General features: G+C 40.1%; 2 protein-coding genes across 3 annotated transcripts; both read right to left on the reverse strand.

The window, feature by feature from the left end:
* Positions 1-609: 609 nt before the first annotated feature.
* Positions 610-16,224, reverse strand: LOC135475229 (F-box only protein 31-like). The gene is made up of 9 exons (XM_064755042.1): positions 16,072-16,224; positions 12,441-12,503; positions 12,215-12,291; positions 9,907-10,083; positions 9,444-9,524; positions 7,700-7,806; positions 7,200-7,365; positions 6,165-6,388; positions 610-3,679 (listed from the first exon to the last, which is right to left on the reverse strand). The coding sequence occupies exons 1-9, from the start codon at positions 16,220-16,222 to the stop codon at positions 3,484-3,486; spliced, it is 1,242 nt and encodes a 413-aa protein (XP_064611112.1). The 5' UTR covers positions 16,223-16,224; the 3' UTR covers positions 610-3,483.
* Positions 16,225-20,603: 4,379 nt separating this feature from the next.
* On the reverse strand, positions 20,604-24,535 carry LOC135475466 (mpv17-like protein 2). 2 transcript variants are annotated; one of them, XM_064755375.1, is made up of 3 exons: positions 24,397-24,535; positions 23,571-24,059; positions 20,604-21,720 (listed from the first exon to the last, which is right to left on the reverse strand). In XM_064755375.1, exons 2-3 carry the CDS (start codon positions 23,600-23,602, stop codon positions 20,961-20,963), a joined length of 792 nt encoding a protein of 263 aa, XP_064611445.1. In that variant the 5' UTR covers positions 23,603-24,059; positions 24,397-24,535; the 3' UTR covers positions 20,604-20,960. The 2 variants fall into 2 exon arrangements, with proteins under 2 accessions (XP_064611445.1, XP_064611446.1); XM_064755376.1 differs by lacking the exon at positions 23,571-24,059.
* Positions 24,536-24,629: the final 94 nt, after the last annotated feature.

Here is a 24,629-nt window from a genome sequence, read left to right on the forward strand (position 1 = left end):
AAAGCAAAAGCGGTCAATCCAGAAATGAAGACGTATCCAGCAGCCAAAGCCACTCTGTGGGTAAGAATACGAATGGATGCGTGATTCAATTGAATTCGAACATTTTCCTTTCATTTCACATAGAACCTTGAAATTCGTTTTTATGTTAGTTTTCATATATTGAGTGTTAACGTTCTCTAGGAGTCACTGACAACTACAGGTGTCCGATCACGCATCCGTGCGCAATTTATGTACACTTCCACGCCTGGGACTGTTTCCGATGACGCATCGGTGCGTAACATATGCACACCTCTACGCATTCATCACAAAAATAAATCCTACAGTATCCTACTGTGTCTGAGGCACAGTCGTGGGTTCGAGTCTCTCTCACCCTACAATGACCAAGGCTTTACCTCAGCAGGTTTGTCAGGTCAGTGAAGTGTGACCCCGGAGCTCCCTGGATGGGTTCTCCAGCTTTTTCTTCACTCACAGGCATGACCACCTCCTTATTAAGGACTCTACCGTTTGTCTGCTGACAAATTTATGAATCACTTTTTTTCTCTCTCTCATTGTGGGTTCTCTTTCGTTTTGTTTTACAATCAATAACTCAAGTCACCATTTTTTTTCCATTTTGTAATAATACTATTGTATTGCCCTTTAATGCACAATCATAGCATGGCCATTCAAACTGGGACAAGCCTATTTCACACGTGGCCTGTACTCATCCAGGAATTAAAGAGAAGGGAGACAAACAATATCAGCAGGTTAGCCGGCTCTCCGAAACCTCAAACATTTACAACCTCCAAAAACGTACCTAAATAAAAAACGCTATTATGAAAATCATGTCGTGTAATTATGCTCGCTACAAATCTCATACACGGCGATTTGTCAGGGAAAATACACGAGTCATCGGAAAAGCAAAAACTGACAACAAAATAAGGTGACCTGAGCAACAGACAATACTGTACAACGTGCAGTGAGTTCATACAAAAAATAACATCCATTCATGACTGTTGTGTAGTTAAATCTAATGTAATTACAACAAAAACGCGAGAAATAAAAACATAATTTTTCTTATCACCGAGATTATAAAACATGAAGGACAATTAGCAAAACCGGAAGCCCTTAATTCACACATACGTAACAGTACACTTTGAAAGCTGATTAGAATGAATAAGATCACTTGTTAATGGTTACCTTAATGATTAGGATGCCTCCTAGGGTGATTCCACCAAAGGAACCACGTCATATCACCTCCTCAATGATCCATGTCACATCATCTATGGTCCGTGTTAATCGTCCAGACCACCTCCTTGTATGATCCCACTAACTGATCCACGTCGCATCATCTCCTCTTCGCGCAATCATTACCTTAATGGGCCAGACCACCTTCTAGTATGATCCCACTAACTGATCCGTGTCACATCATCTCCTATCCACGTAATCATTACCTTAATGGTCCAGACCACCTCATAGTATGGTCTTACTAACTTATCCATATCACAAAATCTCTTATTCACGTATTCATTATCTTAATGGTTGATTACCATTTGATCAAGATTTTCCAATTTGAAACTACACACCTTCATAAAATTTTTCTTTCTTCAATAAAATACTATGGTAAAAGAAATAATTAAATTCCCTGCATCAATAACAAAATAAGGTTCCTTCCTGAAGGCAGCATGTGATAATGCTCCTTTTAAGACTGTTTATAAGGCATGGTTTTCACAACCATGAACCATAAGCATTAAAGCCTCATGTTATGTGAAAGGTAATATAAAGAAGGTTTATCAGTCATGGTTTTCACATGTGTGAACGATAAGGATAAAAGTCACATCTTATAAAGCTACAACAAGAATATGTTAAAACCATGCCACAGTACCAATATAAAGCTGACTTGAGGTGAAACTTAATTGCTGTTTAATACGTGCACAGCTTGAGTAAAACACAGCATTAAGTATGGGAATAAGCAAAACATAAAATAAATGCACTGAATTATTCAAATTTGCTGTTGTTGAGTAAAACAGTCACAGTACATTAAAATATGTGTGTATTAGCCTGGTATCAATACCTGGACGATTATCCTGATGTAATATTACATGAAGACTCATCTTGAACAGAAAACACAAATTATCCTTCTCAAAACTGATGTAATATTACACTAAGACTTGTCTTCAGCAAAAAACACAAATTATCCTTCTCAAAACTGATGTAATATTACACCAAAACTCATCTTCAACAGAAAACTCAAATTATCCTTCTCAAAACTGATGTAATATTACAGGTAGACTCATCTTCAACAGAAAACACAAATTATCCTTCTCAAAACTGATGTAATATTACACGTAGACTCATCTTCCGCTGAAAACACAATTTTCCTTCTCTGAACTCCTGTAAATTACACCAAGGCTCATCTTCAACAGAAATCACAATTTTTCAAAAATGATGTAATATTACATACAACATGACATCTTCAAAAGAAGGCACAAAATGTCCTTCTCAAAACTGGTGAAATATTACACCAGGACTCATCTTTTGAATAAAACACGGGCTTCATTAACTCAGCAAAGTAAAGATGCCAGGCAATCAGTCAAAACAAATACATCTCGCAGATTTCTTTTCTTGACAAAAATTAAATTAAATCAAAACAAACAGATTTCTACACTTCTTGGTAATACCACATATGTCAGTGCTGATCTCCTTAGTTTCTTGATTTAACTTTCAGTGTCAAAATAGAAAATGCAAGACTTAAAATCACCAAACATTGATCCTGGTGCAGACCTTTGTCTATTCTAAATATAGCAATAGACTTTCTCCAAAAATGGTGCATAACAAATCTGAACATTCTTTGTTATAACAGAAACATATATCTGCAGAGCAATGATTCGGTTCAGCTTCACTTGTACACTGAGATTTACTGATACATGATGATGGGTTACCTATTGTACATGTAACTATGAAAAGTCCTGTGCTCTCATAATTACTGCATAAAACTCAAATCATCACTAGTACACTCACGCATGCATAAGGGAGTGAACTAAATGCCTGTAAAACGACTTTTTACATTCATCTTCACAATCCAAAGGCATAAAAAATTACTGAAACCATCAAGGCTAAAGGAATGACTTCCTCAGCCACAAGTACATTTACACATATTATGTTAATGTAACATATTTGTAATATATGCACATGCATATATACACATGTAACATACTTGTATTGCAATATTCAGACGTACATGCATGCATGTAAGCTCATTTTGTCATATAATGCAACAACAACTACACAATCCTCACATAAACATGCAACTAAAACAGCTCCACCATCCTTGTGTGATGTTCTCATATAAATTTTGTTTGTAAAGGTACAATGACTCAACAAAACGTTCATACACACCTAAATGGGCGAGGAAGTCACAAGATGTGACTGCACCAGGTTAAAAGTACATATATACATTGTACTAAAATTATACCACATAGGCATGCAGGCAATTTATATATTCCTCTAGATTTGGCCTCTGGTGATAGCTGCAGCACTTGGCTGAATGTCAAATGTTTCTGTGACCTTGGAGAACATACTGAAAGAGCGAAGGTCAAGCCAAATAAAGCCGAAGTTATGTTCATCAAACACGATCCAGTGGCCAGGGATGGAAGATGGGTTTGTATAGCCATGTCCTGCAATTCTTCCAAACCCGTGAAATCTGAAATAACCAAAATCACTACTGTTTTATACCTTATATCACTTCACGTAATCTGATTTTACATCAAAATTTCCACAATACAAAACTAAAAAAAAAAAAAAACCTGTGTATATCCGATATTTAACTGATGTATGCACTGTACTTGTAGTTTCTATCTTACCTGTTATTCATTCCTAACTTTACGATGTAGTTGACTTAAAATTTGGCCCATTCCTAAGACAATCATTTTGCTTCATTTTGAAAGTTTTAGAGATTGTTTTAGTTAAAGCCCTTTTCAGGTTGGTTTACAAGTAGCATTGAGATTAGTTGGACATGTCCCCAGCTTGGATTCCACATTATTAAACTGGTTTGAGATGTGTTGGCCATGTTTCCAGCTTTGCTTTCACATTAAATCAGTTTGAGCTCAGCTGGCCATGTTTCTAGCTTACCATTCACACCAACCACCACGAGATCAGTTGGCTAGGTTTACAGGTTAGCATTCACACCAATCGCTCTGAGATAGCTGGGCAGGTTTCCGGCTTAGCATTCACATCAACCACTGTAAGATCAGTTGGCCAAGTTTCCAGCTTAGCATTCACATCAATGGCTCTAAGATCGTTTGGCCAGGTTTCTAGCTAAGATTCCAGATTAACCACTCTTAATCATTACATTTACAAACCTAGAACTCTGTCCTGTTGCTTGCACTAAGTGTGAAAGGTCTATGCAAGAACAGGTTTCCTGTGATCTTGAAGACATATTGCCTGTTATGCGGCAGTGTAATAATACAGACCATAAACCTCGCAAATAATATAAATATGAGCGCATCCATTTGGACAGACCACCATTTTCAAACCACGTGACTCCGTTGCTAGGATGGACTCAGCTGCTCTTTCGAAAATTAAACATCCAAACAACAGGTACATGTGTTATATATCTGATTGGTGTTTTACGCCATTTTGAAGAATGTTTCACTTATACAATGGCAGCAAGCAATATAGTGGTAGGAAACTGGGCAGAGCCCAGGGAAAAACCCACGACTAGGATGAGCTGGGCTTGAACTCACAGAGACAGCACTGGTAAGTGTCACTGGGCGCACTGGCCACGGGGACCCCCGCTAACATTAGTGTTGATTGTGAGGTTATGACCTCTTTCATGAACAAAGATAAAATGGCAACAAAAATACAATATACTTAATTATTTAAAATTATTTACTTCATGAAATCTTCACAGCATACTTTTTGTCCCCACAAAGATTCAGCAAACATAGTGTCAAAACTGTGGCAACAGCTGACCTAAAACAAAAAAATCTCACCCTGACCCACATAAATACCCAGTAAATTGGCGAAGTCCCAAAACTTGATATTTTGAAGAAAAATATAAATATACCTAATTATTTAACATCATTTACTTGATAATGTCTTCAAAGCATGTCCCCATCAAGTTTCAGCAAGATGGTGTAAAAACTGTGGCATCAGTACAAAACCTGATAAGTTTCAGCAAGATGGTGTAAAAACTGTGGCATCAGTACAAAACCTGATAAGTTTCTGCAAGTTGGAGTAAAAACTGTGGCATAAGTACAAAAGCTGATAAGTTTCAGCAAGTTGGTGTAAAAACTGCGGCATCAGTACAAAACCTGATAAGTTTCTGCAAGTTGGTGTAAAAAACTGTGGCATAAGTACAAAACCTGATAAGTTTCAGCAAGTTGGTGTAAAAACTGTGGCATCAGTACAAAACCTGATAAGATTCAGCAAGATGGTCTAAAAACTGTGGCATCAGTACAAAACCTGATAAGTTTCAGCAAGATGGTGTAAAAACTGTGGCATCAGTACAAAACCTGATAAGTTTTCAGCAAGATGGTGTAAAAACTGTGGCATCAGTACAAAACCTGATAAGTTTCAGCAAGATGGTGTAAAAACTGTGGCATCAGTACAAAACCTGATAAGTTTCTGCAAGTTGGTGTAAAAATTGTGGCATCAGTACAAAACCTGATAAGTTTTAGCAAGTTGGTGTAAAAAACTGTGGCATCAGTACAAAAACCTGATAATCTGAACAATAGTGCAAACATCTCTAATTTATAATCAAAAATGAGCGAATGTCCAAATCATGTTTCATCCTTCCACCAAGTTTCATAAAGGCGATGTGAAAACTGTGAGATTAACAGACATAAAAATTAAACCTTAATCAAATGACACGAACAAAAAGTCTTACTTGGATACCAACACCAACACCCCTTTTCCCCCCCACACTCACAATACCTCGCCATTACAAAGTAACGCTAAAAAAGCTAAAACTGAAACAGACCTCGGATCTAGTTTTCAAGGTACATATAGGGTGACATCCTACAGGAAAAGTCTCAGCACCAAAAGCAATGTTTAATTACCCTTACTTCCTCCTGTGAAAAAAATTTCGGGTTGAATAAAATCCTGAAGATCTGGACAGACATAGAAGAGAAGGATTACCAGCTTTACATGTACCATCTACTGTAGTAACATGTAAAGTTTCTTACCTAGCACGACAGGTTTTGGGAGTGCGGCGATAGCGATCAATGCAGTCCTGAGGTATTTTGAATGGTTGTTCTCGGACAAAGTTGGTTTCATTTCCAGGCAGGATATCTGGAGTGTCAATTTCTCCCAGGACTTCCACAGAGTCTTGTTGGTCCTCCGTCAATATCATTGGGCGCCGAAGATCAGCAGTAATACTGATTTCTGAGGCAGGAACATTTGGGTCACCCTGGGAACACAAGTCAGAGCCATGAACACCACAGTCACAGGATAAACAGGGACACAAGTCACAAGGATTGTCATGAACACCAGTCACAAGGATAGCCATGTTGACAAGTCAGAGCCATGAACACAAGTCAGAGTCATAAAAACAAGTCACAGGATAGTCATGAACACAAGTCAACCAGGATAGCCATGCACACAAGTCACAGGATAGTCATGAACACAAGTCAACCATGATAGCTATGCACACAAGTCACAGGATAGTCATGGACACAAGTAAACCATGATAGCCATGCACACAAGCGACAAAGATTGTCATAGACGCAAGTCACAAGGATAGCCATGTGCACAAGTCAGAGCCATGAGCACAAGTTAGAGCCATAAAAACAAGTCACAGGATAGTCGTGGACACAAGTCAAAAATGATAGCCATGCACACAAGTCACAAAGATTGTCATAGACGCAAGTCACAAGGATAGCCATGTGCACAAGTTAGAGCCATAAAATCAAGTCACAGGATAGTCATGGACACAAGTCAAAAATGATAGCCATGCACAGAAGTCACAAAGATTGTCATAGACGCCAGTCACAAGGATAGCAATATGCACAAGTCAGAGTCATGAGCACAAGTTAGAGCCATAAAAACAAGTCACAGGATAGTCATGGACACAAGTCAAAAATGATAGCCATGCACACAAGTTATAAGTACAGACATAAACAAATGTCAGAAGGATAGCCATCCGCACAAATCATAAGGATAGCCAAGGACAAAAGTCACAAGGTTAGCCATGAACACAAGTCACAAGGATAGTGACTTACCGTGATTTTCATGCCATGAACCTCCTGAAATTGGCCTTGATAGGTCAGCAGTATCAACTCAATCCCGTGACTCCCATAGTTTCCCTTGTAAAGACCTGGGTCAACGAGTTTGACAGCTGGCCCCAAGCAGGGCAACTTTATAGGTGTCATCACATTAGCATGGTGTCTGTAACACATAAACAGAGAAATAAACAGATGTGTGTCCATGCCAACATATCAGTCAAGACAACTTTATAGGTGTCAGGACGTTAGCATGGTGTCTGTGACACATGAACAGAGAAATAAACAGATGTGTCTCCATGCCAACATATCAGTCAAGACAACTTTATAGGTACCATGACATTAGCATGGTGTCTGTGACATATGAACAGAGAAAGAAACAGATGTGTGTCCATGCCAACATATCAGTCAAGACAACTTTATAGGTGTTGTTTATAGCATGGGCGCACTACAGAAATGGAAAGCTCTAAGAAGAGTACCAAAGTGTTTCTACCACTTACTGTAATTGCATTAGAATGTGGAACTTTATTATCAGCAGTTCCCGTTCATGGAACATAGGTCCGTGGTGTCCTCCATCTGTCTCCTCCAAGATCCATTCTTCTAAAGCCTGCAATGGTAACACAGATGAGGCTTGAATGGTAAAACTGGACACATAACACACTGTGCCTTCCCAAGTCAATCTCACGTGAATTAATTCACTAGTCTCAGATAAATCTGCCGCAATCCAACCCTTACATTTCATCCACAAACTGATTCACTTGCAGACAGTTTCCCACTGAAGTTACATGGCAAATGCAAACAGGTAGCTGTAGTTCTAAAGAAAAATACAATTAAAGGACCTTAATCTGTGAATCACATGACATGTTCCTGGTCACATGTTACATGTAGATTTTGGTAGCAAGGCTACCAAAGGCCAAGTGTGTAGGAGAGACACGAATGCTTACAGAGCATCAGCGATTGAACATTCCACTTGTGTCACTGTACTTACATGCTGTACTTTTTGAGATACCACCTCTATTTTTTTTAAATTTGATTCTAATACACAATACACTAAGTCACTAATACACTAAGGAATTTGGTAATTTATGGTATTTAATATGCACACACCATATCAACAGGAGAATATCCCCCTCGTGTTATTGTGCTCTACATATGTGCAATCATTGAGCCCTATAAATACCGCACTTTTTGAGATACCATCCCTAACATTTTGTTCAACTGTGTTTCTAATACATAATACACTAAGTCAGGAATTCAGTGATTTATGGTATTTAATATGTACACACCAAATATACACGATGGAATATCCCTCTTGTGGTAATATGCTCTACATGTGTTCAAATCTTGAACTCAATACCTGCGGTACATTTTATTACTGATACCACTCCTAGCATTTTGTTTTACATTGCTTTTCAGGTTATTGTATGCCAACGCCGACACTCAGGGTACAACATGAGCTAAGAAAATGATAAACACGACAAAGATAATGAATTTATATATTTATCTCATACTCATTAAACTTCGTCACAGTGACATCAACTGCATTAATACCATGTCATGCTTCATTTCTAATGAATTTCTATTTCCCACTTATGTACGTTGACTTCTAGGCGCCTCATTTCTAATTATTTACTATTTCCCGCTGATGTTAGCTAATTTTACACACCTCACTTCTAATGACTCTATTTCCCATTGATGTAAGTGGAGTTCTAGGCACCTCATTTCTAATGACTTACTGTTTCCTGTCCACCTGGATGCTGATGTAAGTGGAGTTCTAGGCACCTCATTTCTAATGACTTACTGTTTCCCGTCCACCTGGATGCTGATGTAAGTGGAGTTCTAGGCACCTCATTTCTAATGACTTACTGTTTCCCGCCCACTTGGATGTTGATGTAAGTGGAGTTCTAGGCACCTCATTTCTAATGACTTACTGTTTCCTGTCCACCTGGATGCTGATGTAAGTGGAGTTCTAGGCACCTCATTTCTAATGACTTACTGTTTCCCGTCCACTTGGATGCTGATGTAAGTGGAGTTCTAGGCACTTCATTTCTAATGACTTACTGTTTCCCGTCCACCTGGATGCTGATGTAAGTGGAGTTCTAGGCACCTCATTTCTAATGACTTACTGTTTCCTGTCCACCTGGATGCTGATGTAAGTGGAGTTCTAGGCACCTCATTTCTAATGGCTCTCTATTTCCCACTGATGTAAAATGAGTTCTAGGCACCTCATTTCTAATGACTTACTGTTTCCCGTCCACCTGGATGCTGATGTAAGTGGAGTTCTAGGCACTTCATTTCTAATGAGAGTCCTTCCAGAGGATTCGCCTGAAAAAACACAACATTCTCTGTCATATACTGGTTTCATTTTATGATCGGCCAAACAAAGCGAAAGAAGCAGTTTTTCATAAACAACCGTTTGTCGATGAAACAGAGAGCGGATTGCCTCCGAAATGACGACTATCACCCGGCATGGCTTCATGGCATGACTGGTGATACTGAAACTCCTTTCACTCAGTACATTTTGGATAACATGCCTTCTGTTTCTTCTATAAACACGGCCTCTTTTCCTTAGCTTTGTTTCAGACAGTTTTTTATTCAGCTTTTCAAGATTACATAATGCTACTACTGGTAAGACCTTTGGACAATGTAAAATGAATTTGTCTAGGCTCACATAGTAATGAGATATGAGCAAGACAGAGTTACCTACCTTTAGCAATATATTACACTTATGGGGCCCGCCATATCCCTTATGACACTTTTGCTCAACTTCTCCTGATTCTCCATTTAGAGTGATGGAAAACAAGGGCTTCAGCCTCAGAGGACCCTTAACATCGGGTTCTCGTGGTGGCTGGCAGTCATAGCCAACAATCTGTCCTCTCTCGTACTGAAAGCAATTCAGAGGAAATGATCAGGCTTGTTAATGACAGTTTCATGCGTAAGATCACTTCAATTTGCACATTTTCATGTGACATTCATGTTTTTACCCTTTTATTGCAATGTTAAAGGTCTTTTGCTAATCAAAAACAAATCAGATAGTGCTGTCTATTAGAATAAAAATAGGACCTCATGATAATGGCTAACTGGATAGTAGCGAGTGAGTGAGTGCTTACGGTTTAACGTCGTACTAGGGTTTAACAATTTTTCATTCAAATGAAAACGAAGGAGTTTTAGGGTGCGTGTACTGGTGCTGTGCCTCCTAGTTGCAGGATGGATTTCCACCACTCTTTTATCTAGCGCTGCTTCACTGAGACGACTTACTGAAGGCAAGTAGGCCACCCGCCCGAGCCATTATACTGATGCGATCCAGGATTTAACCTGGATCTACCGCTCCCGAGGACGCTCTACTATCTGGGCCAGCTAACTGGGTAGAACGAATGCAAACAGAAAGACTGTCAATCATATCCTCATCTGTGATCCACACAGCCGGAGATTGTCTGGGGGTGGTGGTACCCAAATCTCAGGTATGGGACTGGGGATGGCCCCCACAGCTGGTGTTTGTCAGAGGGTGGTGTTACGTAAACCTCCAGTATGGGACTGGGGAAGACCCACATGGCTGGTGTTTGTCAGTGGGTGGTGTTATGTAAACCTCAGGTATGGGACTGGGGATGGCCCCCACAGCTGGTGTTTGTCAGTGGGTGGTGTTATGTAAACCTCAGGTATGGGACTGGGGATGATTCACAGAGCTGGTGTTTGTCAGAGGGTTGTGGTATGTAAACCTCTGGTATGGGACTGGGGATGACCCACATGGTTGGTGTTTGTCAGTGGGTGGTGTTATGTAAACCTCAGGTATGGGACTGGGGATGGCCCCCACAGCTGGTGTTTGTCAGAGGGTGGTGTTACGTAAACCTCCAGTATGGGACTGGGGATGATTCACAGAGCTGGTGTTTGTCAGAGGGTTGTGGTATGTAAACCTCAGGTATGGGACTGGGGATGATTCACAGAGCTGGTGTTTGTCAGAGGGTGGTGTTACGTAAACCTCCAGTATGGGACTGGGGATGATTCACAGAGCTGGTGTTTGTCAGAGGGTTGTGGTATGTAAACCTCTGGTATGGGACTGGGGATGACCCACATGGCTGGTGTTTGTCAGTGGGTGGTGTTATGTAAACCTCAGGTATGGGACTGGGGATGGCCCCCACAGCTGGTGTTTGTCAGAGGGTGGTGTTACGTAAACCTCCAGTATGGGACTGGGGATGATTCACAGAGCTGGTGTTTGTCAGAGGGTTGTGGTATGTAAACCTCAGGTATGGGACTGGGGATGATTCACAGAGCTGGTGTTTGTCAGAGGGTTGTGGTATGTAAACCTCAGGTATGGGACTGGGGATGATTCACAGAGCTGGTGTTTGTCAGAGGGTGGTGTTATGTAAACCTCAGGTATGGGACTGGGGATGATTCACAGAGCTGGTGTTTGTCAGAGGGTTGTGGTATGTAAACCTCTGGTATGGGACTGGGGATGACCCACATGGCTGGTGTTTGTCAGTGGGTGGTGTTATGTAAACCTCAGGTATGGGACTGTGGATGACACACACAGCTGGTGTTTGTCAGAGGGTGGTGTTATGTAAACCTCAGGTATGGGACTGGGGAAGATTCACAGAGCTGGTGTTTGTCAAGAGGGCTGTGGTATGTAAATCTCAGGTATGGGACAGGGGACAACCCACACAACAAGTGTTTGTCAGAAGGTGGTGTTATTTAAATTTCAGGTAAGGGACTGGGGACAACCCACACAACATGTGTTTGTCAGAAGGTGGTGTTATTTAAATCTCAGGTATGGCACTGGGAACGACACATGCAACAAATGTTTGTCAAAGGATGGTGTTATGTAAATCTCAGGCATGGGACTGGGTATGACAGAGCTGGTGTTTGTGAGTGTGGTGCTATGTAAATCTCAGGTACGGAACTGGAGACAACCCAAACAACAAGTGTTTGTCAGAGGGTGGTTTATGTAAACCTCCGGTATGGGACTGGGGATGACACACACAGCTAGTGTTTGTCTGAGGATGGTGTTATGTAAAGCTCACCTTAACATATGTCAGTCCGCCATACGGTCCAATATGTGGCTGCCACAGACCCACCACACTGCCATACTTGTGCAACACTACAACAACAGAACATCATCACAGGTATACCTTCATGTCATCCAAAACTGTACTGGTCGTCCACACTGACAGGATCTTGATCAAAGTTACTGAACAAGCAGTATTCAAACAATGATGTTACAAGGTATTAAAAAGGGTCATGGATTACCTTTGGTATATATATCATAGAACGATGCTGGCTCCCATCCCTGCTTACTCACGAATCTGTACTCTGCAGAAAAGCGAAAAAAGGCAGACACATTTACATTAACACAATGACGATATCGGGTCCACAAACTCCTGGTTACTCATAGATATGTAGTATAAAGATACAGCTGCATATGGATTTATGTTCCAGTAGCTTACTATGGGTCTTACCTCATTTATCCTAAATTAAACACATCTTAGGTTTCAAACTTCAATATAAATAGCAAGACCTCATGAACTAAATGTGAAACAGTGTGCCAGATATGGCCAGCTAGTGTAGTTATACATGAGTATAGAGTGTGGAAACTCAGCAATAGCTGTCAAAAACTTACCAACAGCTGTGAAAAACTCACCAATAGTCTTAACAGAGAGTGCAACAGTCAACAAAAAACTTCACAGAAAGAGAGCTACAGCTTTGAGAAAATGATCAAGTGCGCAAAGGCCTTAGGAAAGTAAGCAATGGCCTTGGACAAAATTAACTACAGCCTTGAAAAGGTGATTAATTGCCTTGGGAAAGTGAGCAATAATCTTGGGAAAGTGAGCAATGGCCTTACAGAAAATCAGCTACAGTCTTGGAAAAGTAAGCAATAGTCTTGGAAAGTGAGCAACTTGCCTTGGGAAAGTGAGCAACTTGCCTTGGGAAAGTGAGCAATTGCACTGGGAAAAATCAGCTATGGCCTTGGGAACCGATGGCCTTGGAAAAGTCAGCAATAGTTTTGAGAAACTCAGCAATATAGAGTCATGCAAAGTGTAGTGGGATACCCACTGAATTCGCATATGGGATGAACTCTGACAACACTTGTAATATAACAATTAACCATTTGTCACCCATGTACTGTAATAATTTGAATTCCCGCTGACAACGGCATCACAGAAATTTAACAAATAGATGAATTTCAGGCTTCGCTTATTGTTAATCAATGTAAACAGTACAGCACATATGTTAAAGCAAAAATACAGACAAAAGTTTTGAAATTTTTAAAAATACAATTAAGGCAATTAAGAGAAAATCTCCCATAATAATGTATTACACACCCTTCTCACATAACATATAACAGCACAAGTCGTAATCAATGAACAGCTGCTGTATGATACTGTTCTGTACATACACGCATACATGTACAAATCATATTAAAGTTTACTTGGGTACCTTCTAAGTAATCTTGTATTCACCAATTATCCACAAAACGCACCAGTCAGACAAATAACAATAATGTGAAACTTTACTCAGGTACCTTCTAAGTAATCTTGTATTCACCAATTATCCACAAAACGCACCAGTCAGACAAATAACAATAATGTGAAACTTTACTCAGGTACCTTCTAAGTAATCTTGTATTCACCAATTATCCACAAAACGCACCAGTCAGACAAATAACAATAATGTGAAACTTTACTCAGGTACCTTCTAAGTAATCTTGTATTCACCAATTATCCACAAAACGCACCAGTCAGACAAATAACAATAATGTGAAACTTTACTCAGGTACCTTCTAAGTAATCTTGTATTCACCAATTATCCACAAAACGCACCAGTCAGACAAATAACAATAATGTGAAACTTAACTTAGGTACCTTCTAAGTAATCTTGTATTCACCAATTATCCACAAAACGCACCAGTCAGACAAATAACAATAATGTGAAACTTAACTTAGGTACCTTCTAAGTAATCTTGTATTCACCAATTATCCACAAAACGCACCAGTCAGACAAATAACAATAATGTGAAACTTTACCTAGGTACCTTCTAAGCAATCTTGTATTCACCAATTATCCACAAAACGCACCAGTCAGAAAAATAACAATAATGTGAAACTTAACTTAGGTACCTTCTAAGTAATCTTGTATTCACCAATTATCCACAAAACGCACCAGTCAGACAAATAACAATAATGTGTATGCTCTACTTCTTTATTTGATGTATAGACTAAACATAACAATGTAGGTATGCCGATGTAGACAATCATGATGGCTGTGAATGTTTAACTAGTCTGGTAGTGGTAACCATTGTTCTGTGTGCCTGCGTTACAATCACTGTCAGGATTGTGACTTCTGATGTGACAACAAGGCAGAGAGGATCACATCTATGATCAGAGAGGAGACATGCACTTCACACCAAGTCACTACAATGTACTCACAAATGCTGCTTTCCACACTTCATCAGACTATTACTACTGTATGTGCTCCTGTAGGCCTATTACTTGTATAAAAGTGACAGTATATGTAGATGAACTGGATCACTACCATGCTAAGAAAAAATCTCTTAGGAGCAAAATCATATTAAGACTCTGAGCCTGGTTCTCCTATTGCCAAGGGTCAGACAATTTAAGCTGATTCCATTCCATATTGAACTGAGGTCCCTTATTAAACTAAAGTGGTGTTTTTAGACAATTATGTACCTCTGCAAGCTGATCGACTTATGAACAGAGTTTACCAATAATATGTTTTTCTGAAACACTAAGATATATTTGCTACATGTACCTTGTGCGACAAAAAACATTTTAAATTGTTTCTGAAGATATAATGTAAATGCTGTTGATTAATCTACACATCAATCAGACAGCAGCTAAATGTATGGTAGCTATATTTATTTGCGTATTTGTTGAGGGCTAATATGTATTATAACAATATTTTGTGTCCTGGAATGCTCTAGTCTTATTCAACTTACTGTGACAAGTCTCAACTACAGCAGATTCCTAATAAAAACAAGTGGAAGTTGTAAAGGCGAATATTTTCGTGCACCTTTCTATGTCACTACCTAAGTCATTTCATTCGTGCTTCCCTGAATGAGGCTGGCCAAATATGGAGGAAACCGTTTTGAGATGTAGTCCATTACACAAAAGCATGTGAAACACTCACATGTGCATTCAGCCCTTACGATGTTCATCTGTCATCTGTCTTAACGACATCTAAAAACCACGTTCTAGCACGTCAGTTCAAGTGGCGTAATAGCATAAGCAACCGGCTACGGACCCAACATGCTGTCTGATGGAAGTTCGAATCCAGGGCTTTCCACAACAATTGCCAGAAATGCTTTCGAAAATGTATAAATCACAATTAATACAATGCAGAAATCACATTAATAACAGTGACACGTGACAGAAACTAGCATGATAAACGTCCTATTTACGCTGTTTTTCGCTGTATGCAAATTGAACATCTTCCCATTCAATTTTAACTAATGAAAAATCAGTAAAAGCACGTGGGACAAAAAGGTCATCACAATGCCCGTGGAAATCAACACGTAAATATCACCCTAGACTTCACAACTCCTGAAGAAGTAAAGGGCACCGGTGTGATCGATTTCGTAACAACAATAACAGTTCTACATGGTTCTAGTGGCTGCAGGCACACGCTAACGGGTGACAACAACAACACCTCATTTATCAAACGATACATTTAATGTCAGGTCGTGGGCGTATAACGCTAACAAATGATTCCCATGTGAACAAAATAAAGACAATGACTAGAGCGTACAACTTAGATGGAATAGTTTGACCGAGTTTTGGAAGGTTTCTGATACATGACTCACTCACCGAGTTTCTGTCAAAACAGATAGCCACAGTAACAACACGGTCAAAACAATTCTTACCCACATTGCATCGAGTCTGCCACACTAGATCAACTGCCACGGCATCTCTGAGCTTTCTGCAAACCTTGCACACTTTAGGAAGCTCAGTCCCTGGCAAATATGAAAGCAAATAGGATAACAGTTCAGGTGGCAGTTCTTTCAAGCTCGCCATATTTCCCCTTTCTCGCCAGCTGGGGGATTCTCCACGACTGGTGTCACGTCATACAGATCGCCCGGTAATCCGCATTTGTACGTCACTTCTGCAAACTGCCATTGAGAGAAGAGCAGCACTAGAGGTCACAGAATAAGGTCAAACACAGTTCACAAACAGAATTGACACCGCGAACTTCTAACACGGTTGCTTCATGGGCGTTGTGCTGGACGAGTTTTATCTCCGTGTCTGAATGTTCTTTATATTTTAAAGGCCATCAAATTTCGGCTATGCAGTTAATTATACGGGCTTGCATTCGATTATATGGTTAGGGATTTTGTTGATAACCTTCGTTGAGACATAGGCCTACAGGAGTAGATCTGAAATTTATTTTTAAGAATGGTTTTTAACAGAAAAAAATAAAACAATTTAATTCCCTGGCAAATGACAGACCCAACACCTATATAGCCATTGCTTGACACCATACAGGACAGTTTCTGCTACATAAAGCTGACACCACACCCATGCAGCAACACTACACTGACACTTCAGGAGACTTCAAAGTTGGCTCCAGAGATGACACCATACTTTGTCATACTACATGCAGGACACCTGTGACACAATTACCAGTCACACGAGACAGACAGCAGAGATGATACCACACCAATGACTGGCACACAACATACAATGATACCATACAATTTCCAGTCGCATGAGGCAGACACCAGAGATGCCACCATACCCACAGCACACACCCAACAAAACAATAATACCATACAAGCCATTTCCCAGCTGCATAAGGCAGACACCAGAGATGACATCACACTCAGGCACACAATGTAGCCTACAGTGATACTACACAAGACAATTCTCAGCCGCATAAGGCAGAGACCAAAGATGACACCACACTCAGGCACACTTACAATGTACACTGCGTGATGCCACACAGGTCATTTCTTAGTCACATGAGATGGACACCAGAGATGACACAACACCAATGGTAAGCGCACAATGTATAATGATACCATACAAGACATTTTCCAGTTACATGTGGCAGACATCAGAGATGACACCACACTCAGGCATACAATGTACAGTACGTGATACCACACAATTCCAGTCACATAAGTGAACACCACACCCAGTCACTATACTTAAACTGAAATCATGATCGTTACCCCAACTTATTATGTTATCGCCATACACATTTTTGCACCATTACTGTGTTACCAATGTTACTTATATTTCTGGAATTCTATTGATCTTATATGTTTTGAGGTTTGCTTGAAAGCTAGGATGATATCTTGCTGGAAAATGTCAACACTAAAAGTCATATTGCTCCGGTGAAGTTCAGTGGTCAGTTTTGCATGTGTGATACACAAACTTGCTCACCACATTGGTGGAATATAAGTGGTCTTAAATAAAATCAAAAACTACACTAGAAACTGCCCTACAAACATCGTCAGCCGGTTCATCAATATGAATAGTGAGTGTGGTCATCTTGAAAAATTTCCTGCCCAAGGCTGGGATTGAACCCACACCTCATAGTTTCATCTTCCTCACAGTTAACCGCAAAATCCTGTCAGCTGGTCAATAGGTGGTCCTCTCTGTAATCAGTTCACATCAGAAAGACTTAAGAGTTACTTCATTAGAATCTAATGATCAGAATTAAGCCCTGCCCTGGAGGCCACCTCATACTTCTGACAAAATTTGCCCTTCAAGTAATTTGACAAAACTGACACATATAAATTAAATTTCGCGTACTGCATGAAAATGATAAAAAACAAGAAAACCCATTTACTATCTTGATAAAAGTTTATTTTGATTGAATAAATACTTTACACACATATTGGCCACACTTTGGTATCACACCTGTCATATTTTGGTGTGACATAAGTCAAATTTCGGTGATTGGTGTCATAGTCATTTTGGTGTCACATCAGTCATGGTTCAGTGTCACTTCAAACATATTTCAAGACGGCTCAAAGTTGAGTTTAACTATTTATTTCATCGATGTTTTATGCCCGTACTCAAGAATCTTTCACTTACGATGCTTATACAAATGTGGCCAGCATTATGGTGGGAGGAAACTAGGCAGAGCCTGAAGAAACTCTTGACCACCTGCAGGTTGCTGCAAGATCTTCCCATGTGCATGTGTATGACTGGAGAGGACGCCAGCATGAGCTAGACTTGAACTCACACTGACTGCATTGGTGAAAAAGGTTGAGTTTAAAGAATCCTAAACATACACCTATCTATGTACAAGAAGTGTTTATATCAACAAGGGTTGCTTGTTAATTTCCTTGCATTGACTGAAGTGTCACTTTCAGCCATGTTTTGGTTATATATGAAGTATAAGAGCATTCTATTGTACATATGTATGCTAGGGTTTTTAAATCATACTGGACAAGTTTTTAGTCATATGATGAAGAGTCATTAGGTGCATGTACATATACTGTGTCTTCTTGTGGCTGGCCGAGTGCATTCGGCCAAAGTACCCGCTCACATTATATTGACACCAGACGAACCAGTCCTGTTTCACTGCTCTAACCTCTCGGTGCTGACTGCCTAGCGAGGCAGCAGCAAGTACCATTTTTGAAGTCACGTGTATGACCCGACCCAGGTTTGATCTTCAACTTAGAGGCGGATGCTCTCATCAATAGGCTACCAAAGCGACTCGTTTTCTTGTAGCAGGATAGTCTCAACACTGACAATAATTTAAGTTTTGCAAAACTGGAACAGCAGGGATCAAACAGTGATTGGCCTGTTATACAACCTTGCCAATCTCCAATTCTTAGACAACAACAGGTCATGTCCTGCCTACAGCAGGTAGGATGACTGAGCACTATTGCACTCATTCTTAACTTTACAGGTTGAATATATTTTCTAAAACAGGGTTGACTTGAATGATGAAAATGTGACTTTGACTATAAAAGAGTCTGACGTCCACAACTTTCATGAGATATGCAAAGGTGACAGGAAGATAACATTTAAAGTGAACATAAAGTCAGCCAATAAATCTGAAATAATTAATAAAGCAGTATTCCAAAAATGTTCTAAAAATATTTCCAAAAATTCTACACCCCTTATCAACACAATAAATAGCAAACAATCGCCAGCACCCAGTCACTTACTTGGTGACGACATTTTGCTATGTTATAGCCATGTACAGTGACGTCACGCAGCTAGGAGCCCTTCCATACCGTCGGTATTAGACAATGTGAGCATGAGAAAATACAAACAAAAACGCATTGTACCCAACCCAAAGTCTCACCTCTACTCCGTGTTCAAAGTGCCAATGATTCTTTTAGTTTGGCCCTTGGTCATGGCAATGTTCGACACAAGCGTTATACACGTATTTTAGCGGTCCTGCTAGTCCTCGTCCTGCACGGGTGTAAACATTAGACCTAGCTGGCTGTACCAACTTCAGGGAATTTACCCAATATATCAGGGCTTTCTGATTTATAACACGTTCATTCTCTTTCAATGAATCTCTCATTTAGATTTTGGGAAGACATTTTAGTAACAAATCTGACTCTGCTATGGAAAAATTATGCAAAGTCACAATATTTTTCTTCCAGCAATGACTCTTCCCAGGCAGTTTCCTTGCTGGCTCACCTGCCCAACATGTACACACGTGACGCGGGTAGGTGTTCTCAGTTCCCTGCTTATAAATATGTGGTCCAAAATGCATTAGCTTAACACATCAACTAACTACAAAATCAAATTTATTGCATCGACATCTGTCTATCAACCATAAGAAACCACACTGACAATCGAGAGGTAATAGCTTTTTTGACGTGACAGTTGATTATCATGTGAGGCTTTCAGTGAAAAAGATTGGGCTTCTACAACATGGCTACTCTGAGTGAATTGTCTATCAGTGTCATATCTGCAATGCTGAACTTCATCTTCTTGGCTTTCAAAACTTAATAAAATTTGTTACATATTTTTCTGCAATAACTGTGCCCTATATCTTTTTTTCTACGTATATATAGTGGCAGACTTTATGTTCACTATAAAATCGGGGCCAGTATCAGTATATATAGATCTTCTGATTTAGCCCCATAGACAACTGTATCCATAGCTTGTAATGGTAGTGAGGACCTGTCAAACACCTCGCATTCATTTTATTGATATCATATGTTTACTTCCCAGCTCACAATTATGACATTGCAACAAAGAGTGAGTGAGTGAGTGTTTGGGGTTTAACGTCCTACTTAACAATTTTATAGTCATATGACGATGAAGGAGACAACTTACTTACTTACTTAAGGTAAGTAAGCCATCCTACTCGAACCATTATACTGATACGAGTCCACCAGTCGTTGCACTATCCCCTTAACGGTGAATGCCAAGCAAGGAAGTTACAACTTTTAAGGTCTTTTAAGGCGTGACCTGACCTAGGTTTGATCCTGGAACTACCGCCCCAAAAGCAGACGCTTTACCAACTGAGCCAGCCTCAGATCCAGCCTCACGGCAAGGACAGATCAACATCACATCAGACAGTAATACCTTGTAACACTGTTGACAGTGCCTTTCAATCAATGTCTGACGTAACAATGCAGTAAGTTCCTGCTTCACATTAGCCCCACCTAACCGGATTAAAAAAATATGTTGCCGTCCCATTACAGAACATCACAAACAACTTTTCTTTACACATATTGCACTTTTAATGTATACTTACGTATTATTATAACATAAAACTAATGAGTTCATAAAAGATTTTACCTAACAAAATTTCCTAACAAAAGCATTGTCAAGCAAATGAACAACAACTAAGTATATCCTGTAATCCTATAGATGATGTTATGGATGCTGTATTCTGGGTACTAAGGCCTGATGTCTCCAGGTCACCCTCCTCATGGATAGAATCTGGTTTACAACAAATGTCCTTCTTTTTCACACTGTTCAACTCTTTTTTGTCTTGCTTATAGCTGACGTAAGGATAATAACAGTCAAATCCTAATGAAATGGCACTGTCATAAAGCACTCTGAACCTAGTGGGCAGAAACAGAAAGTTGATGAACTGGGCTGGTGGCCAAATAAGCCACTCAGCAGTATACAGGGTAGATCCCTTCGCCCACAGGCTCCTGGCAACTGATTGAGCAGATGTGTGCTCCAGGGCTCCCAGGGTGACAAGAAATATTGCTATAACAATAGGAGAACAGACAAGCTGATCCAGCAGTATCTTCTTGGCCACAGTTTTAAATGTGCGCCCAGGTAAGCATCTGTCTAGGTGGATGTACCAGTAATGACAGGCTGCACCAATTGGCACGCCAGTCAAAGCAATATTCCGTGTGCGCACAAAGTTTTGAGCCTCCATTCTGCGACAGGTAAGTTCATATTGCTGCTGAAGAGAGTCTCCAAGGCCAGATGAGCAGGCAGATATCACTGTATTTGTCACCAACAGGTACCTGGTAAACATCACATGTTTGCCTCTCCGTACCGACTTCGTCACGATCTTGTAGGACAGAGTGGCTACATTTCGAAACTGCTTCCATACAACATTCACAGCCCTGAAAAGATATACACACAGGAACCATTCAATTTGCTGTAGTTCAACAAAGTGTCCTGTGTACAATCTAGTACGTGTACATGTACATGTTGTATTTGCATTGGACTTGCCACCGCACATTGTGTCTTATTTTGCAAATTTGCCTTTGCCAGGGGAATGCCTTAGCCTGCATTAGTGTGTCAGACAGCAACTTTACAGAATGTTGATCACGGATTTGGAGGAATTTTGTGCAAAATTTCTCCTTGGGTAGAGCCCCAGTTTTTGGTTAAGATTAAAATTTTGTTTGATTTTTAATGACTTTTTTTTAACACAGATATTTAGGACAGAGTATTGTCCCTTAATTATTCTGTAGCACAGGAATTTGTACATTTTGCTGTGGCAGAGGTTGGCGTTCTTCGAATGCCATTTAGTTATTTGGTGTTTGTTTAATGCCATACTCAAGAATTTATGACTTGCATGCTGGTGATCAGTTTTATGGGTGGAGGAAACTGGAGTGTTCAGCATAAACCACAGACCTTTGGCGAGTTAACATTTTAGGAACATCCTCACCTGATACATTATGCACAGATATGCCCACCATACTGGTGGAAGCAAAATAGTCTTCAATGAACACTAAACTGTGGAAGTGGCGACACAAGTGCTTCCGACAATTTAATGCCACCTAGACCCTTAAACAGTGACATCTGGTATATGTAAATATGACAACTTGTCCATGGCACCTAGTGGACGCTTTCATTGCTGTAATACATCTATACTTAAAGGAAGTACTGGCATACACATTAGGACAGAGTGGTCAGCGGAGGTGGGGAGAAAGCAGTAGCTTTTACATCGCTATCTTTTATTTACACTAGTCCTAGATGGACTAGGTGCTTGAACAGTGTTAAGTTTGACATTTTGTGTTCACAATTGTTTAAGCCAGTTGTTTTTGTAATTGAACAAGTCTTGTGTAAATGATAGTCCATCTAAATGGACTCAGTGTGCTATTTAAAAATTCTGAAATTCTTCGTAACATCCATGAATGACTCTGAAAAAGCATGACATGGATTTAAAAACTCCGATCTCCTTCCAACTTAAGGTAATCCAACTCACTTCCTCTGTCCATTTATATATAATTTTCCGGTGGAATCTCTAATGCTATCCTCTTAATTTACTACCCACATCAATGGAACTAATTCACTTGCTACCTTGTGGTCACACTGACCGCTGGAGCTTCAGCGGTACTGATTGCCTTGCCGCAAACAGCCATTTTGAAGTGTCACATGACCTATTTCGGGGTTTAACATGCAACTGAGTTTAGGCATTGGCATCCTCAAGAAAACTATTTTATTTCCATTGTCATTTGCAAGAACAATTTTAATCTTTGTAATTTAAACCAAACAGGCATAAAAAGAACGTGTACTTTTAGTGCAGGTTAGTTTGTGTGCAGTTATGCAGACTTCATTGAAATCGGCCCCAATGAGTTGGAGTGCGCAGATCTGCAGCGACTTGTTTGAAAGATGGTGATGGACTCAGTGTTATGATGAATCTCAGAATATTAAAATAGCACAATGAGTCGATTTAGATGGACTATCACTTACACAAGACTTGTTCAATAACAAAGACAGGTGGCCTAAACAATGGTGAACACAAAATGTCAAACTTAACACTGTTCAAGCACTGAGACAGCTCAAAGAGACTGCTCATAGGCCAGTATACTGACAGGGTGAGCGCTTGGGGTTTAACGTCGTACTCAACAATTTTTCAGTCATGTGACGACAAAGGAATCCTTAGGGTGTATGTAACGTGCCTCCATGTCGCAGGACGGATTTCCACCACTCTTTTATCTAGTGCTGCTTCACTGAGATGACTTACCAGAGGCAAGTAGGCCGCTCCGCCCGAGCCATTATACTGATACGGGTCAATCAGTCGTTGCACTATCCGCTTTATGCTGAATGCCAAGCGAGGAAGTTACAACTTCCTCTTTTAAAGTCTTAGGTGTGACTTGACCCTGGATTGATCCTGTATCTACTGCTCCCGAAGCAGACGCTCTACCAACTATGCTATCCGGACCAGTATATAGGCCAGTATAAGTAAGGAAGTAAGGGAGTGAGAATGAGACTGACCTAACTGGGCACAGGTCAAAACGCCCTCTGGCAAGAACGCTCTCTACCTAAACACCCTCTACCTAAATGTCATGGGTCCAACGTGTGCACGGTTGACGGTGTACAACAATAACATTGGTCAGTCCTTGAGCATCTCTGTAAGCCTAGGTATTTTTGGAAGTACACAACAAACATCAGTAGGCCTGTGTAATCTTTGTCAGAAATATCATGTCCACAACAGACCGCCGTGTTCATTTCTCTATAAAACAACAATAATATTTACATGCAATCAGTTTACAAACTTCAACGTCCAGAAATAATGTAAAAAGCTGTATTTAACAATAGCAACATTTAACAACTTTTATAGGCCATATATATACAGGATACAATATGATCGCAGACATACATCGAAGCCTATGTTGTTAGCTTGAACATGCATTATATATAGAGGGCGTTCTGGCTTGAGGACGTTCTGACTGTAATTCACCTAACTAACAGTTACTGCGAGTTTGACTGTGAATCACAGTAGCTGGTTGTCATTTCCAACTACAAACTAGTGTAAAAGTAAAACGTCATGTCACTTGACACAAACGTACATGTCCTTTCACTTGAAGCCTATCACCAAACGACGAATATATGTGGTGTTTACTGGCCGTGACCATCGGCTGTGACACTGTCTTTCAGACAAATCAGGTTCCAACTCGCTCATAATATCACGCCATGATCCACGCCGTGTTAATCCTTCTGCGCAAAAGATCAGACCTAAGCTCGTACCTTTCATTTTGGTGTATAGTGCGGTAAAGGTACAAGTCTAGAGATAAGCAGAGCT

The sequence above is a fragment of the Liolophura sinensis genome, chromosome 9 (genome assembly GCF_032854445.1).
Source record: "Liolophura sinensis isolate JHLJ2023 chromosome 9, CUHK_Ljap_v2, whole genome shotgun sequence".
NCBI lineage: Eukaryota > Metazoa > Mollusca > Polyplacophora > Chitonida > Chitonidae > Liolophura > Liolophura sinensis.

Bases quoted from the DNA above. Each gene is read 5' to 3' on its own strand.
- LOC135475229 (XM_064755042.1), bottom strand. From the start codon at position 16,222: ATGGCGAGCTTGAAAGAACTGCCACCTGAACTGTTATCCTATTTGCTT. The intron at 12,504-16,071 runs GTAAGAATTGTT...GCTTTTCTGCAG, and splicing joins GCAGACTCGATGCAATGTGG to AGTACAGATTCGTGAGTAAG. The intron at 7,366-7,699 runs GTAAGTGGTAGA...TATGTGTTACAG, and splicing joins CACATTCTAATGCAATTACA to ACACCATGCTAATGTGATGA.
- LOC135475466 (XM_064755375.1), bottom strand. From the start codon at position 23,602: ATGGCTCGGGCGGAGCGGCCTACTTGCCTCTG. The intron at 21,721-23,570 runs GTAAGTCATCTC...ATATCTTTTCAG, and splicing joins GAGCGGCCTACTTGCCTCTG to GGCTGTGAATGTTGTATGGA.